This window comes from Elgaria multicarinata, chromosome 8 (genome assembly GCF_023053635.1).
Source record: "Elgaria multicarinata webbii isolate HBS135686 ecotype San Diego chromosome 8, rElgMul1.1.pri, whole genome shotgun sequence".
Lineage (NCBI taxonomy): Eukaryota > Metazoa > Chordata > Lepidosauria > Squamata > Anguidae > Elgaria > Elgaria multicarinata.
The window spans coordinates 97029146-97048351 of NC_086178.1; the positions used below are offsets into that span (position 1 = coordinate 97029146).

The 19206-nt window shown below is 39.9% G+C and overlaps 1 protein-coding gene across 2 annotated transcripts in view; it reads right to left on the reverse strand.

Annotated features, from left to right (window-relative positions):
- The window catches only part of ARID5B (AT-rich interaction domain 5B), a 217739-nt gene that overhangs the window by 36032 nt on the left and 162501 nt on the right, over positions 1-19206 (reverse strand). For both annotated transcript variants that reach the window (XM_063133076.1, XM_063133077.1), the window contains 2 exons: positions 14047-14248; positions 9132-9184 (listed from right to left, as the gene is read on the reverse strand). In XM_063133076.1, coding sequence (XP_062989146.1) covers positions 9132-9184; positions 14047-14248 — 255 coding nt within the window. The remainder of the gene's footprint in view (positions 1-9131; positions 9185-14046; positions 14249-19206) is intronic.

Below are 19206 nucleotides of genomic sequence, written 5' to 3' on the forward strand. Positions count from 1 at the left end.
CACACACATATACAGAAGATTACATGGGGATGTGATGCTTATGTGCCTTCAGGATGGCATTTCAGCTTCTAGGGGCATTGTGGCAGTTCTGTGAAAGAGAGACAACGAATGGGTAAAACCTCAGCACAGCGTATCTGTAACAGCAGCCGCCAATCTGTGCTGGCACATTCTGTACCTCAACAACCTGAGCTGCAGCCTTCCCTGACTGCAAGCAAAGTAATAGCTGGGTACATGAAGAGCATGGGTCTTTTCGCTCAAACTGGACATCCTTGTTGACATATTGCTTTTGTCCCAGGCCTGCCTAAAGGGAACTTCTGACAGACCTGGGCAGGTATGTGTGTCTGAGCTTCAGGGAGTGATGTGCCTTTGCCTTCCTTTCCCATATGACATCAACTCAACATTTATTTTGGAGCCTTACATGTGCTTCAGTGTGAACGTGAAGTCCCAACACACGTGGGCTTCTTCATTTTGTGAAGGAGGCAACTCTGCACTCATCCCTTTGCATGCAGTGACTTGTTCTCTCCAGTGAACTGGGTAGGTATGGGAATTATGTTGCCCAATACTCTAACCACTATGTCACACTGGCTTTGAAGATGAATGATCTTCATCCTGTTCTGGTTAAGCCAGTTGCAGTTTGACTGTTTACTGGAGGGTTGTTGTTCTTTGCTATCCCTACAGGGCAGGCCCAAAATAGTATGTACTTTGCACTTCTTCTCCATGAATGCTTCACCCCAACTAGCCCCCAGAACTCTTGCATACATGGACAAGGTTCTCAGAATAGCAACTTCATTTTGTTTTTTAACCAACTAAGGGTGCAATGCTATGCAAGTTTAGACAGAAAAAAAGTCCTACAACCCCCAGCATCCCCCAGCCAGGTGGCTAAGGAATGCTGGGAATTATAAGACTCTTTTTCTGTCTAAACATGCATAGGATTGCGCTTTAAGGCTCTCAAAGATCTATAGTGTAGAGGGGAAGCCATCCAGGAAGCCAGCACTGAATAAGAACATTGTGTTCTGATGACCCCTGGGGGTTAAAATAGTTCTTGAAATCATTATCAGAGAGTGTTCAATCAAGCCCACTAAGGCTCAGTGAAATAAAATGCCATGAAAGCCAATAATAACTCATCTTGGATTTTGTGCCAAATTGCTGCTAGTTTTGACGATCAAGGTAAAAACGCGCTGCTTGATTGTGCTCATTGCACTCTTTCAATTAAAATCGAATAACCCCAAGATAAATGTACACTTTAGCAGAATAGATGCTCCTCTCTCCATCTGTTAATGTTAATTTTTAAGGTGTGGAAATGTTTAATAGAACACTTATTTTCTAATCCAAATTCAATTTGGTTTTTGGCAGTTATGCCTGCTCCAAAATCAATAGGCAGCATTACTTATTTACCATAGTGATTGCGATAAGTTATGCTGACATGGTGCTGAAATATCCAGTTCCTGGAAGTCTTGACACTATGTCTTATTTAAATTTTAAAAATAAGGATTAAAACCTGATGTCATTATCTTCTTAAAGGATGTGAACAACGCACTATTTTCTGGAAAGTTCAGAAAGCACTGTCACCATCGTATTTAGGGCATGGCTAATCACATTTAACATTAATATTGCCCACATCAGCAATAAACTTCTCATTGGTTGATGTCCTTTCAGTAAAATCTCTTCTCCCCACTCCCACCCCACATATTTAGTTAGTGAAGAATGTGCTAATATGATATGGGGGTAGTATAGTTTACTCAGTAACACCCCAACTACTGTTCAACTATGGTATATTCCACACCAGGCCTAACAAAAGTGGTTCACCAAGGCGGCACTATCCCGGGGATCGCCCAGGGATCGTCCCTGTGCGTTCACATGACGCACAGGGCATCCCGGGAGCAGGAAGGGATGATCCTTCCATTTCCCCGGGATTTTGCCCTACCCTTCTAGCTCAGTTTTTCTGTGGTCCTGGGTTGATCCCGAGACCGCAGAACGTGTGGCCGGGCATTGCGGGTTGTCCTGGCTCCTCACAAGTAACCGCGAAGAGCTGGGGGCTGGACACCCCTACCATCGGGGGTGGAGTGGGGTAGGGTTTTTTTCTAAAAAAAAAAAATACTCACAGTTTTTGCATGAGTAAAACTTTTGCGTGAGTAAAACGATGTTGTGCGTTGCGTGTAGACCAGAGCGACAATCTCGCGATCATAAAATCACAGGATTGTCACCCTACTGCCCCCCTCATCTAGCTGAGGCCCAAGTCAAATGTAGCCCACCAGTCATGTATAGCAGCCCACCAAGGGCTCAATAAAACCACAGCTTTCTAGGATTATACAAATGTAGGGTGTTTCAAGCACCCATCAGACCACAATTCCAATACTAGACTGCAGCTTCTCACAAGGTTACTACTGTAGCATAACACTGGAAAGGGGAGGTATCATGACAAAATCAGGTACCAACTAGCATAGGGTTTGTTCAGTCTCTACCCTGGCCATTTTACCGTCAGCTCGCCATTTTAGATTAGCAGAGATCAACAGGAAAGAATAGGCACAATTTGTTCTTTGTGAGTACTAGAATTGTGAGTATCAGAATTACTGACTTGATGTGCCTGACACTCAAAAAACGCAAACAGAAAAACAAACAAACTGCCCCTTAGAATGGCAGCATCCAAATAGTTATCTTGCATTTGTGTTGCTCAGATATCCCTGAGTGGTGAGAAGCTGAGTAGGAATATATGTGTATATATGTACACAGAGACCTTGGCCACAGCTAGACCTAAGGTTTATCCTGGGATCATCCAGGGTTCGTCCCTGCCTGAGCACTGGATCCCCTGTGTGTCACCTAGATGAACAGGTTTGACCCCTGGACGATCCAGGGATAAACCTTAGGTCTAGCTATGGCCCAACAAAGCATAATGGAAACAAACAGACTCTTGCAGTAGGCAGTGAAATTGCTGATCCCCAGAATCCAGATTACCAAAGCCCTTCAGGCTATTTCCAAGATCAACCTACCTAAAAAACCTCTGACTCTCCCTCTGGATTGAAATTTGCTACCAACTGTATATTCTCACCCATTTTACAGGAGGGGTGATTTCCTGGCCAGTTACAGACACTGGCCACCTATTATTCTATCAGGTGAACCAATAGTGGCCCATGCTCATCAAAACAATGAAACTGTAAACAGTGGGCCCATTCAGAAGACACCTTAAACCATGGCTTTAACCATTGTGGTTAAGCCAGAAAGCCAGTCCGTGTTCAGAAGACACCTTAAACCATTGCTTTAACCATAATGAATAAGGCTTTTTGCTTTATTTGCTGTGGTTAAAGCCGTGGTTTAAGATGTTTTCTGAATGGGGCCAATATTATTGCATCTTATGTCCAAGCCAGCAATATCAGCTCGCTAAATGAAGCCTCCATGTTCCAAGGCAGTATAATGTGAGTTCCAGATGTTGGGGATAAACACCAGAAGGGCATTATATTCATGCTCTGCTTAAGAACTTCCAGAGGCATGTGAATGGCTGCTTTGGAAACCGAATGCTAGACTAGATGGTCCTTGGACTGATCTAGAAAGGCCACACTTATGTTCAAAGCTTTGTACAAGCTAATTTTATGAACTGCAGGTATAACCTTGCACCTTGCTAAAGAACAAGCAGCTGCTGAGTTGAAAAGCAGGCATGAGCTAACCACATACCATTAAGACCACCCAATGGGGTAGCATATCTGAAATCCCCACAGTCAATGCAAATTTTAAAAAAATGAATTTTGGGGCAAGCAGAATAACTTTGGAAATTGTGTCAGTATAGATATCCTTTGATTTAAAGGATGAATGGTGCCCAGAAGCCTTGATTTGAATCTAGTGTAAAGGAAAAATACCTCCAGGATGACAGTATTACTTCCAAAACACTGATGTGCTGTTAACTCAGAGGAAAATAAGCCATTTATTTTGAGTCATCACAGAAAAAGTTTTTCTACATTTAGATTTTCCAGCCTGTATATAGAAGAAAACAAGACATATGCCTGAAGATAGTACATTGCCATTATTTTACCTTTTGTTCAGGCCTGTAATACATCTAGGCCACAGCTAGACCTAAGGTTTATCCTGGGATCATCCAGGGTTCGCCCCTGCCTGAGCACTGCATGCCCTGTGTGGCACTTAGATGAACAGGTTTGACCCCAGGACAATCCTGGGATAAACCTTACATCTAGCTACGGCCCTAGTCATTTGTTCAAGTTAAGTGATAGCCAATGCTTTATTGCAATAGCCAAACTGTGGTGGGCTTATCAATACTCAGCTTCACTGCCAGAGTTGGACAATTGCCTGCTCTGAGACAATAAACCAGTCATCATGGACCAGTGTCTTTTAGGGGGTATCTGGTAATAGCAGTTTCACACATTTCTAACCATCGTAATTCCCAAACGGATAATATAAACTGTTAGCCAAACTACAACTACTGTTCTTTGGGCAGCACACACCATGCATGTTGTCCTGAATTCAGAACTTCAGAACAACTGTCCAGTGTACTGAAGATTCTCAGTAAAAATGGTACAAACGTTTTTGGCCCTTAAACACAAATAAGCAGCAAAGGAGTTCTAAATAAAATACAGACATAACATGATTCGTCCCAGGTCAAATCAGCATGAAGTGCTCATATGGGATTTAAATTCAAGTTGTGCGTGTAGTGAAAATCTGCCAGTAAGATCTGCATCAGATGCAAGCCATTAGGAATCCAACCCATGTAATCTACATTATACTTGGTATGGGAACCAAGGGGCTGAACATGCACTGCAGCTTTTGAGGAACTCCTTCAAACCAGAAGCCACTTCTGCCTAGAGATGGGTGGTAAATTCATTCCGTCGAGTTGTTTTTACGGATTTACCCAATTGGCACCTCCCAAACTTATAAGCAAGCTGAGGCAGAGCTGAATACTGAAATTCACATTATTACAGGCTTTGCAATGCAGCTTGTCTTGGGAAAATGCCACACAAAAATGTGCCTATTAGAGAAAAGCATGCACAAAATGCATATATTTAAGAAAAGTGCACAAAATGTGTACATTAGGAAAAATGAGCAAAAAAAAAAAAAAAGTACAAATTTCTGTATGGAGTTTTAAATTTAAAACTTCCAAACTTGTGTGGAAAAAGGAGAGAACGTGCAGCACCTTAAAAATCCGACAATTTGGTGAGAATCTGTCTCTACTACTACACCACTGAAAAGCTGCTCCTGAAAGTAGGAGCATCATTACACAGGGGATAATCGCGTTTGCTTAACGTCTCTTCTCCGCCTTATTTTGAAAGAGGAAGTAAACAACTTGCACGTGGCCCATTCAGTGGGCTGTTTTGACCCTGCTGCTTCTCCTGCACATAGCAGGAGATCACAGCAACTTCCATCTTTAAAAATAAGTCGGACTAACTGGGGTGTTTTTTTGTCGCACGAAGGGTAGAAGAGGCGGGAGACGCGCAGGAGGCAGACGACGTTGTGAGAGGGACCCGCGAAAATCCATGACTGTCCAGTAACGAGTGTGCAATAAAATGCTTGTCTGATGCAGCTCTAGGAGTGCCCTCCAGAGGTACATCCGACATGGCACTAAAAATGGAAGGGGAAAATGTAGACATGCGGCTCTTGTTCAATCCATGTCCATCAATGCCAATATGAGCAGCTTGTGTTCTCTGCCTCATAATTCACCGAGGAATACTTTCAAATGCACCTGCTTTAGCTGAACTGTTCGCAGCAAAACATGAGTTGCTGGCTGGGCAGACATCCCATTGGTCAAAGTGATGAAAGCTTAAATCAGAACTGCTAATTCCTACACATGATGAAATTTCAATATGTAAGCTTTACTCTAGTGGAAAAGAAGAAGACCTCAAAGGTTTTAACATGGTGAGAAAATACAAAGGAAGTGTCATTTAAGGAGATAAATATAATATTTTACGTGCATGATAATGATGACAAGTTAGATACCATTAGGGAAGAGGGATTATAAAAATATTGTTTATTAATTTTAATAGACAAAATGATCGGATTGTTAGAAAACTTTAAGGTCCAATTTTACTTCTCTTTGGCAGTGCCCCACACTGAATTTATTTTTCTTTGCTGCTGTGTTTTTGTGTAAATTACAACCCTATTTGAATAGGACATGTTGAACAATGTAAAATCATGCTTTAAGATGGTAGTCATTAACCTGATGGCTCCAAATTAATAAATTTGTCTAATTTCATTCTCTAAGCACTCCAGAAAGGCATCCCATATGCCATCAAATTTATACACTCCTTCGTATAAATGTCATATGCTCCTGGGATGCCAACTCTACAAGTTCTAGTATCCAATCATCAATATTGAATGGAAGGCTGGATTTTGAACCTATAAAATCAGTTGCTTAGCAACTAAAGATGTATGGTCAAGTTTCTTGTGATATTGCTAGGGATACAGTTAGGTGTAAATGACTGTTTTACTGTTAACTTGTACTTATGTAAATGTTCTGATAATTGCTGCATGTAGGTAATTGGTCAAGACTGTAGCATAGTGAAAACTAATACTACTGCCATCACCTTAAGGGGGTTGTGCAGTATATTCTGTTACTTATTTTTATATGAAATTCATATATGTATTATTTTCTTTAAGACTTGAAAACAAATAAATCTTTGACAACTTGGAACTGTGGGAACATAAATTACTATACCTGTTTTATTTGCAAATTTGCAGGTCCTTCTTAGCAACCAATTAGCAGTTTATTCTATCTGCAAGTGGAAGACCTACCACATTCTTATTTGCTTGGTTTCTGTAAAAAGCATATAATCCAAAGCCACACCCACTCTCTATTCTCTCTCTTTCTCTCTTTGAGTATTCTCCTTGTAATGTGCAATCCTAAACTTGCATAGAGAAAGGAAGTTCCATCACTCAGTGTGACGGACTTCTGAGTAATTATCTTCAGAAACTGAATGTAAATGTATTAATTCTAAAAAGAACATTCCCACCATATGTAGAATAAAGCTGGTACTGCGCTTGTAACTAGATACTTACTGACCCCGTTCACATGTAATTGCAACAAATCAAAGTTTAATTAACCCACAATTTGCCATGGTGCATGCCAGGTGCATTCTGCTGACATTTTGAATAATTGGGGGTTGCTACATGACATCCAAACCCAGACAGTATAAGTTAATCATGGGTTAAACAACCCACAAATATCTGTGGTTTGCTTAACTGATAATTAACCTATAATATCTGAGTTCAGAAATCATGTTGCAACCCCCAATTGGCCCAATCAGAGGTTAAATATTCAATAAGGCTGCAGAATGTGCCCAGCATTCACCACAGCAAATTTTGATTTAATTAACCCATGATGTACTGTTTTTACACGCAAACAGCCCCAAAGACTCTAAGGAACTGCCATCATATTTTGTTGAAAACAACATTCAAAGAAAATCGGGGGAATAACTGCTAATCCAAAAGCATCAGCTCTTTTTGAAAACATAAAACCTTGTTATGAAAAAGCAAACACAAAATACAATAAAAGATAACTATGAACAATATATAAAACAATTACAATTACAGCGTTCACAGAGTTGTGTACTGAAATCAGTCCAACAGAAGACTAAACTTTAAAAAGCTTTCAGAAACTGAAAGATCTATTCAATTCCCCCTCCCCTAAAAACTATCAGAACTGAGTACCTGCAGGCACCATTGGGGGAGGGAATTCCTTATAGTTTAGAATCTAAACCATGATTTGAGCTTCCAAACAGGCAATAGACAACCAATGGTTAGAGTTGCTTGCCTATTTTTGATTTCCATCTTGTCATCACTTTACTTCGTAAGTTCACTTCTGTCTCCATGGTACTGGAGCCCCCAGAGGTTGGACAATAGCCAAAACTCTTTTTAATTTGTCAATTAAAAAATGACAGGAAACCATGTGATAGGTTAGCACATTAAGGTTGCCATCTAACACACACTTAGTTTGAAGTAAGACCCACTGAACTTAGTGTGGTTTACTCCAAGTAAATAAGCATAGAATTAGTACTCAAATACAGTCTAAAGAAAGTCAGCTAAAGGATGAGTTAACAAATACCTGTCTGTGATCGCTATTTTCCTTATTAAAACAAAAAGATCATGATCACAATTATGGTAGCTGATAGCATAGGTATTAAAATGAGAGAACAATAGGCTTTGTTCTAAGGGTCAAATGCTAATGTGATTGTATTTCAGCTTAAATTAATTTCAGCTTTTGTTTTTCTTTGTTACTTCATATCGTGCAGATGATGCCCAGATGTATACTTGGTGAACAAAGCAACATGTAATAAATATATTTCTTTTTATATATTTTTCACATTCAACTGTGGCAGGAAATGCCCAACCTAATCTGAGCTTCATGGGCAGAGAAAATATTTCCAATGATGATTGTCTTATGTCAAATGGATTTTATTACAGATGCCATCTCTATGTGCCATATTAGAGCAGCTCTTTCTTTTCTTTTCAAGATCTTAATCGCTGTTTGTTGCTCCAATATTTTATTGGTTTGGAATACATGCTGTAAAATCCACAACCATCAAATTTCCCTGTGAGCTAAAAATAAAGTGGCCATGTCAGATATGGTTAGTTGATAAAAAGCGTCAGTCTCCCCACCCCCAACCCGCACTTTATACTTTAGATAACTTCCTGTTTATGGGGCACTGATCCTTGTCTAATAAAGATCTTTTACCATTCACAGTAAGGAAAGATACTGCACCAAGCTATTCCTTAATGGTCAATGCTGATTACTTTTGAAAGCATTTAATACATTTCCCATATTCAACATGAACAGATGTCAGGGACTATGCCAAGTGAAATTTTGTTTTATGCAATCTTGGCTTGTTGTACAAGAATAGCCCTTTCTCAACATGGGAAAAAATTACAGACCCAACCAATTTCCTTGACAGGGGAAGAATTACATATGTTTTCCACTCAGAGCTTCTTTTTTTAAAAACAAGTTTACAGTTTTGCCAAACCTGGAACTAATTGGGTCTGTTTCCAAAAAAAAAGGCCCAACAAACCCAAAGTGTGTATATGCATACTACATGATAATTTCCTTTGTGAGTGTGTTTGAAACGAAAAGAAAAAACAACAACACCAAAACGGGAAAGTTAGATTGTACTTTTTTTCATTTAAGTGACTTAAACACTTACTGTTTCATATCCTCCCAGTTTTTGAGCAGCTTGAAACATAGTCCAAAGGTTAACTGTTAGAGGGACAATAAGTATTTAGATAAGCATTGCATTAACCAAAGTCTTTCAAAGAAATGCAAATCAAACAGTTTTTCTTTTACAATGAAGCAAAAAGATAACGATCACATCCACACACACAAAAAGGTTTAGAAAAAACACACACAAACAATCTGCAAATGACATTTACTTAATTCAAAGAATAAACATTGGGTTTGCACATAAGCCATTCTTTTCTTAAAATCACAAGGGAAACATTCTATTGAGATACAGTTACAGGTATAAAAGAAATGATTGCTGAGCTTAAATCATTTCCAGGACAAGAAACAAACAACATTTCTTTTTAAAAATAAATAAATTAAGCTTTGTTTTATATGTTCCTATATAAAACCATCGTGTTAGTTATTAGAAACGAGTATTTCTTTTAAATGTGATCTAGCTAATGTAGCAATAAACTGGAGTGCATACAAAGCAGTCATTGATTAAGCAACTATTCAGTGCCACTCAGATAAGAGACTTGGCTGGGATCCAGAGATCCTCTTCCGCATGAGGAAACAGGCTTCTACATGTGGAGCAGCTATTTTCTTCATGCATAGAGGGTGAAGAAAACCGAGATGCATCCAGAGAGTGTCTTCCATATTGGGGTAGCTACGGCAAGCAACCTGACCGCTGCACCCCAGCATTCTCTAAGCCATCATAAGGCATCTCTCAGACCATGCACTGCTTTATTTGCATCCTCTAAAATGTTTCCACTCCCTAGTAACTAGATGAGCTGCTTGTGCATGCACAGGAGGAACCCTGTTCCATACAACTACTGCTCGCACATCATATGCAAGAGCCCAAGTGTATTTCCCCCCCTCTTCCAAATAATGTATGTACTATCAGACAAATTACTGGCTAGTGGTTATGTGAACATATTGCTGAAAATGTAAGGAGCCTAATTACTTGAGCCCAACACTTAGCCCATAAGTTTCAAACGTCATCTCTACAGGGAATACTTCCAACATCAACCTGTTTGTTGAGACACCTCTGGGATCTATCATGGGAGTGCTGCATGTTGAAGAATATACTGGGCAAAACTCTACGATGTATACTTCGTTCACCCAGAGCACTTGCTAGGTCTTTTGAGCCACTCCATGAGTACTGAGAGTGTGCCTTAAAACACATCCAACACTCCCCTGCAGCTGCAAACAGTCTTTATTTCAGGGAAGTTGTTCATTGTTATTGATCTTCTTACAGAACAAAAGCTTCCAAGGAACACCAGGGTCCCCTTGAACACCATCTAAAGAACAGTGAGCTAGCTCATCCAGTTGAGATTTTGAAAAGCTTAATGGCAAACACCCAGGAAAACTCCTACTGCCCTACAGCCTAGCTTGAATGGATATTTTGGCAGGATTTGGCCAAAGGCAAGTCTATATATTATATTATTATTATATTATTATTTATTTATATAGCACCATCATGCCCTGGCTAAGCTACAAAACATGGACAGTATTATAAAGAAGCAGAGCTGGAAAGATGGAAACAGTTGCTGAGACAATAGTTGCTGAGACAACACCCCAACCTGGTGTTCTCCATATGTTTTAGACGTCACTGCCCATCAGGCCCAGACAGCATGGCCAATGGTCAGGAATCCTGGGAGTTGTAGTCTAAAACATCTGAAGGGCATCAGGTTGGGGAAGGCAGGTTTCATTGTACAATATCTGCATTTGCACCTTAATGCTTGACATTTCGCTTCAAGTATGGAATTCAATGCCTCCATCAGATTTATTTTTAAAAAGTTCAAGTTCTTTCCTAGGCCTTGTGGTCATGAAGGTAAATTTTAGAAGGCAACAGGAACATTTGTGAAAACCTTGAAGCTAGAGAAAGTCCTGTGAGGAATTTCTACTGGTGGGAACAGGGGGAGAAAACAATTACAGTTCCCCTTATTCATTCATCCCTTTCAATGTACCCTATAAATGGCTATCATGTATCTCCATCATGAGAGTTTCCCCTTCTTTCCTGCTGATTGCCCTGTTTTGCAGTTGGAATACAATACATAACAACCGTGTATACCAACGTTTTAAATAATTTCTATTACTGCTGAAGCGAGTGTCTAATGAAGCTAATTTGGATGACATGATTAGACTAGATGACTTATAGAATTTTGGTTTACAACAGCAAATACTCTTAAGCATCCATAGGGCCAATCCTCATGGACATTTCTGAATTGCTAACTAAAACTTGGTCCATTATAGATATGTGATAAGGAAATTTGCAAATTTTTAGTATTTCTAAATGATGTGAATGTCATTCATTGACTATTAGAACTCACATCAAAGATCTAATATAGAAAGATAGACTGAAAGATATTTTGATGTGATAATATTTTCCGGTATGATCATGATTTATTTTGTAATTTTATATATGACTATGCTTTAATTTAATTGTCATTGTTAAGTTTTAAATTAAGAGGGAAAAGTGCAAATCCTCAAAACACTTTTATAGTATTCTATATTGAAAGGTATAAAAATGCAGTAAAAAAATGGATTTAACTGCATTTTTGTCTCCCTTTCCACTGTCCTGCCAAGCCTCCATTATCCCATGAAAGAGCTTCTTATACCAGCCCTGTATGAATTGCCTCTAGAATATTACATAAATTATGGGTGTTCCCCAGTGAGTAGTACTCATTACTGAGCCAGATAGCAGAGTAAAGAAAACTCACTATGCTTATTTACCAACAAAGGAATTATAGAGTCTAAACCGGTTCTTCCAGCTCAATTCAGTGTTTACACATGTCAAGGTAGACAAATACAGTGAGTAATCTTGGCCATCATATGAGAAGCTCAGTTACACTCAAGTAATCTTGTTGAAACATACATGTAGCACTTAAAATCTTGCAGGACTGGGTATATGTCGCATACTGATAAATGTCAACCAACCCAGTTTATTTCAGCTACATTTTGCAGAATAATCTCAGCCTAATATTGGATTATTAAGATCCAGTAATTTCCCCCCACAACCAAAACCACCTCCTGTTTTTTAAAATGTGTCTTTTTATTAGGGACATATAAGAAAAAACACATAATATTAAACACACACAGACATTCATCTCAAAACATTATAAATAAAAAGCCTCACTGAACCCTATACTCTCCCCGCTAAGCTAACAAGAGCTTGTCTTAGGCCTTGATTTAATCGGAATCAAATGCATAATGCAACAAAGCTGTTCATAGTACATTAATTTTACTTCTATTTCAAGCAGCCAGTTTTTCAGGCAAACATTGTAATCATTTTGGAGTTATATAAGTTTCTAATGGCTGCTAGAGGTCTGTTGCAATCAGTGTCAATTGCTATTAGGTATGTAAATTGTTATGTAAAACATACAGGTTTGACATTCTTCATCAAAATAACATACGGGTTTAATCTGGGAAGATAGGTTTGAGCAAGTAATATTCCCAAGAAAGGCATCCTCCCTTTAGAATAATTTAGATACTTTATAGTCTATTAAAAACACACCTTTTATACTTTGTGTAGTTCATTCTTCCATGTTAGAGAATGTTTATGGAGAATTTAATTACAGTTGCATGTTCTCTATCAATTATTGCTTTACAAACTGTGACACTCAGAAGTGTTCATTTGAAAGGAATTCTTAGCATTGCCTTTTGTGTTTAAACAAATCCTGTCTATTTTTATAACCAGTTAATTATGATCTCTAAACTCTCTGACCTCTCTCGCATACTTTCTGGCCACCTTTAAATGTCTTAGTTTAATATCTGTGGTTCTCCCTGCCCCAGAAAAAAAGTAACATCTGGGTCCAATAAAATTATGCCATATTATTAATTCAAAGAAAGACATCAGCTGCAGTTTATATCAAAGAGAGAAAACAGGAACCTTTTGAACATGTTTATTTCTGGTCACTGGCAGTGTATTTTAAAATGGTAACAGTGCAGTCTGCTCAGAAGGATGTCCCACTAAATTCAATGGGGCTTACTAACACGTAAGTGGGTATAGATTGCAGCCTAAATCTTCAGCAGCAATTGCCCAGAGGGAAGAGACACTATAAGACCTGGAATGGAAAATATATGGCCAGCTACAAACAGAATGGGTTGGATCCAATGGTAGTCTTCCAGTGATAGAAACCAATGGCGGAACAGTTTTTCCCTCCCCCCTGCAGCCTCCTCACATACCCCAGAACTGCTCCAGAGAATTGGGGGCCCCTCTGGAACAGATCTGGGGGCACACAGGGAGCTGCAAGGAGGAGAAGAGGATGGGGAAGTCCCGTAATGCAAGCAGATGTCCATTATGGCCTTAGCTAGACCTAAGGTCTATCCCGGGAACAGGGTCATCCCTGTTCATGTAAATGACACACAGGATATCCTGGGAGCAGGCAGGGACGATCCCGGGATAAACCTTAGGTCTAGCTAAGGCCTGAGTCACATAGCTACTCTGGTTTTAAGAGCCCCAGCCAGTATATATGTATGTATTTTCCTGTATTTTATTGTCTCGGATCCAAAGATGCAGTATTTCTGCCTAAGGGAGCGTTGGGCTTGTGTTTCTCAAATAGCATTCCCCCCTCCCCATGCCACATGGCAAACCACTTTGTAAACTGAGGAGACTTTCAAAAGTAGTTTACTTTATGGCATAGGGGACTGCTACTCAATTATTTAAAACGGCCAAAAATCCCACTGGCCATGCCAAAGACCTCAGGCATGGCTAAACAGCCCTTTGGATGCAGGCCATTAGTTTTCTAATAAGTGTACAATGCAAATAAAAGGAGAAAGAGAGATCAAGAGGGCCACATCAGCTAACAAAGTTGGCCCTCCTTACCAAGCGAATCAAACCCAGAAGCCATATTCTTCTAAAAGTAAACTCGAAACAGAATGAAAATTCTACTTACTCTGCTTAAAACCAAGGTAGGGTATTCGTTCAATTGGTGTTTTTCTTTCTTTCATATATTTATAAAGTGCCACAAGGAATGCCTGTTCATCTTCTCTGCATTCGTCACCTACAGAAACTTTTGATTTATTTTCACTGGAGCCCTTTTTACAGTTGTTGTGATTTTTGGTTTTGGACAAAGGCAATTTAGCCTCACATTTTACCTGGAAGAAAAGAGGAGATGCCAGATTAGATCTTGAAAACTGCCTGATCCAGACTTCATTCCCATTTAAAAGATAACCACCTTCTGACCCATTACAACTTCTCCTTCTCAGAATGTCAAGCTGCAGCGTCAGTGTTGTTGTTTTAACAATAACACTCTGTTCTGCTCTTTAGTCACACTAGTTCCAAATTTTGACATCTAGAAAGGTTTGTAATGCAAAGAGAACAAATGCCAGATCTGCCTTATGGTTGTGGGGAGGACACATTCCCCCTACTTTGCGGATACACCAATAACTGTCCTATATCCAAAAAATTCATCCCATTTTAATATGACCAAGGAACAGATCCCAGTATGGGTTTATGCAGATAGAAGCTGCCTCGATTGTCAGGTTTAGCTGCCCAGCCAACAATGCTTCTGTACTTTTCCCCAACGAAATGAATGGTTACCAAGTAAACTGCACTTGAGGACACTTCATTGCAGAGAGTTTGGGCAGCTCCTACCATGCAGCAAGGTGAAGAATTTAGGGGGATAGATGAATGTGGGAATTGATGTCTGAGTGGTGCAGGGAAACTATTCAAAGTGTTGGCCCCTGCATGGTGGAAGGTGCATTTCATGCTCTGCTTCAGGCAGCAGAATGTCTTAGGAAAGGGATGGCCATATGGTGCACATGTCCTTGGGCTGGAGCAGTTTATTGTTACATTGCATTTTCAGGCAGTGCTGCTTACACTAAATGTCCAGGCTGACACTGCCGTCCCTCCACCCCCCATTGCCCATCATGATGATGGGCGGCTTGCTAGTTAATACGAAAATCAGGTTTGCAAGGTTTCAGCATATTCTAGCTGCACCTCACCAAAAGATGGAACTCAGAGTGGGCAAAACTATGCAGATAGGAGCTGCCTCAGTCCTCCATGGCTTCCATTGAGTTCTGTGGGGCAAAATACAAGGGCTTCCACATCAGATATGACTGAGAAGTAGATGAATCCTGCCATTCACACCAGGCACTGTTTGCGCTGATTTAATTTCATCTCAGCCATGTATCTTTTCACTTTCTCTCACATAAACAAACAGCTGCCATTCACCTATAAGTAGAAACTCTCAGGCACTTGGGAACACTGTGGTGGTGGTGGTGGTGGTGGTGGTGGTGGTAAGGCAAAACATACCCTGGCTAGCTTGGCCCTCCCTCATACAGATCTGCAGAGACTGAGTTCAAGGCATCTTTGTGTGTAAATGCAGAGACACACATTGTGCCATCCCAGGGGTGGGGGTATGCATTCTCAGCAAGTTCCATATAAACACAGGGGCGGGGGGCATGTAGCCCATGGGACACATGTGCGCCCCTCTGAAATTCAGCAGCGTTTAACAATCCATCCACATTGGTGTTTTGCTGCCGAATTTTGGCAGCAAACCTCAACAGAGGTTGAAAAAAGGTCAAATTCAACTTTACTTGTTCCCTTTCAGCCTCTGCTGTGGTTTGCTGCTAAATTTCAATGGCAAACCACCCCTCCCTCCCTTTTTTTTTTTGCCAATGGTGCAGCGGCAATAACAGGAGTGCAGCCCTCAGAGGGATGGAAATTGGGTCCCACACCCTCTGAAGTTGCCTGTCCCTGATATAAATAGACTAAAATCAATAAGACTGTTGGGGGAGGGGCAAAATGTGTTCCATTCCAGCACTGACCCTCTATCCCCCAGCCCCATCCTTTTCAGCTGGCACCTAGCGCCAATGCCTACTTGTTGTTAGCCTGGGCTGTCTTTGTTTGACCTAGCTGTCTTTCCCCACACTAAGTGAGCAGGCATTGTCAAGCAGCCCAGCCTATGCACTCCAGAAGGCACCTCCATAGATAACCTTCAACTTCAGGTGTGCTGGCAAACACTGTTCTATCACCAGCGTTGAAGTAATATCCAACGGCCAATCTGGTTAACCTCAGGCAGCAAAAAGTCTTGGGGCTCTGTTCAAAGCCCCAATAAACTGTACCCGTCATCAAGGGAAGGGGACAGTTTTGCTCTTGCCCCGGAAGGTATTCCATGGTGCACCAGTTTACTTTTCTGTCATTCATTTCTGTGGTGAAAGGAGATCACACTGCAGTGGGAGCAGAACTCAAAAACCCTCAGAGATACTGGAGGCCCAGCCTCCACCAGCAGGAACTATATGGTGGTTGCACTAGAGTTCACTTCTATTTTTTAATAGATACACATGCACCAAGGCAGTGCTGAAAAGCAAATATCCTTTTCCTGTGCTGTTGCAATAAAAGAGCAACTCTGGCCTCACATCTATAAACATTTATGGGAATATGGAGGATTTTTTTAAAACAAAAACAAAAAACAATGTTTGTATCAGAAAAGATGGTTGTATATGGGCTCATTTGAAAATAAACCTATAGTGGACTGCCAGTAAAGGAAATAAAATGGGAAGTTAATTCTGGCACTTAAAAATAAAAGATGTAGTTTAAATGATTCTGTATATTCTTTAGTATACAAAATATCCATCAAATCAAACTAACTGCAGGTCAAGCGTGTGCTATGATCAGCTAGCCATGTAATTTTGTGATGCATAATCAACCATTTTTATGTGATTATTTGTAATAAAATATGCTTGTTAGGGGAGATCAAGAGGGATACATGATCTACTTTGGAAACCCTTTTAAAAAATCATTGCTATGTAAAAGAGACCTTTGAAGACTGCATAACCTAGTGAGAAAACTTCCTTCATATGCTCAGAACTGGAGCAGTTTTTCTATAAACAAAGTATCCAGTTTCAATATCTCGGGGTGAGGCATGAATTGCTTGCATTAAAATTCAGCAAGAAGCAGGGTATATTAATTGAAGTTGGAGTTTTTAAAAAAAGAAGCAGCTGCCAACATGACATATTTTAAAGTGTTAACTTCTTTAGATTTATTTGAAGAGAAAATTTGTAGCCCTCGTGATTATGGGAAATAACCTGAAAACAATTGTTTGCTGAGGTATTGCTAAAGGCTTTGAAAACTGAGGAATTCTTTTTTGGGCTTCTATTAATTAAGGAGGGACTCAAAATACCCAATTTAAATATATCTTAAAGGACACATTTATAATGGCACTGAACCGTATCCATAAACTGACTGGGACTATACTTAACACACATTCAAGTAAACAACGTACCCTCAGTGCTGAGGGAAAGAGTGTATGGTCTGGTTCAGACAACATGCTAAACCATGCTGCTTAACCACAAAATGGTTAATGGTATGCATTTACCTTTATGCATTCTATTAACCATTTTGTGGTTAAGCAGTATGGTTTAGCGTGTTGTCTGAACCAGGCCTATGTATTTGTAAGAGAAAGTATGGCTCTGTTTGTATACTTCAGAGCCAAAAATATGTAGCATTTGCAATTTATAAATAGTTAATCTACAAAATGGGAAAATATAACCTTTAAATTAGGTTAGGTGCTAAGAACAATAGATATACTTGGGGTCACTGCTCTCAGGCACTTTCTCAAGATGGTGGCTTAGTGCTGCTGTGAGAGAAAAAGGAGTAGTAAAGTAGGACACTAAGCTTGGGAGTCTCTCTCACCATACCAGTGTGAATTCTTACCAAAAACTGAGAATGATGAAGCTCTGAGGTGAGGGTTCCAAATTCTCAATTCTGGTTAAAAGGTAATTGAACCCGTTCCTTAACTGAAGCCATGATGAAGGTCATTGTTACTCCCATTTTACAAATAAAGATCTGCTATCCAACCCAATCCTTCATTTAGATCATGGATTTTAACATGGGTTTCCCATCTTTAGCATCCAAATCCTAACATATTCACATGGAGGTAAGTACAACTGAAACCAGTGAGATTTAATTTGACATAGACGGAAGGGGACTGAAATGCAAGGCTCACAGTAACCACTTGCTCTTTATTTATTTAAATATTATATTCTGCTTGCTCTTGTTAGATGGTTTTACGTGTTTCCTCCAACATGCCCTGACCTGATATTAAGAAAAACATTGTTAATGTATTGGTTTCGTGGTGAGAATGCCCCTAAGGTGTGTTTTGTAAAGAACAATGATGTAACCCATAACACACAAAGATTGTTCTTGAACTATGGAGTAATCTCTTCATTTAATTATCCCTCCTGCCTACAACAAACACTTTGTATAACTATTTGCATACTCAGCGGTAAACAAGCAATCTGGGCTGTTTTGAGGTCACTGGGGAAGGGAGAAGGCTGTATCTTCCTCCCCAGTGCCCCTGACACTGTTGCTGATCTCCAATCTCTCATCAAAGATCACGGAAGAGATTCCTTTGCTTTATTCACAAGGGGATCCCTTGCTTATCTCTGATGAAAGACTGGAGAAGGGATAGGAAGTACTGCCATGGCAGCATATGCGGGGCGTGTGTGTCTGGCGGGCCACACTTTTTGCAGCCCTGCACTAAACTATATATTTTACAGCTACATACATGACAGGAATCCTGGCTCACATGATGGGGAAAAGAAATAAGCCTGAATTCGCTTCAGCATATTCCTAGGTTCTTTTTATGTACAAACCCGTCATTGTGGTTTTAAACAATATCTAGTTTGTGAAACAAACCAGCAAAAAAGAATCTCAGGTTTTATTGTTGGCTTGTTTAGTAATTTATGAGAGTCTATTTTAAGCCTCACTTCCTGGTTTGACAGGAATCTGCTAAAGTGAAACAGAATTCTGGTTTATTCCTAAAGCCAGTCTCACAGGAGGAGAAGTGTGTAAGCCTGAGTTTTATTGGTGCTCCTTTCTGTCCATGTACATAGTGCTAAATCATGGTTTAGCATTATGTGTGAATGCGGGATGGGGGTGTCCCAGTATTAATCCTTGGAAAGTTATTTAAAGTGCTTATCATTTGAAGTTTGTATTCCATTGTTTCCACCAAACAGGTGGAATTTATAGGATTTATTATTTACCTCCTAAAACTTGGAACAATGTTCCTTGATCTGAAAGCCATTTTTATACCCTTTCTTATAAAAAT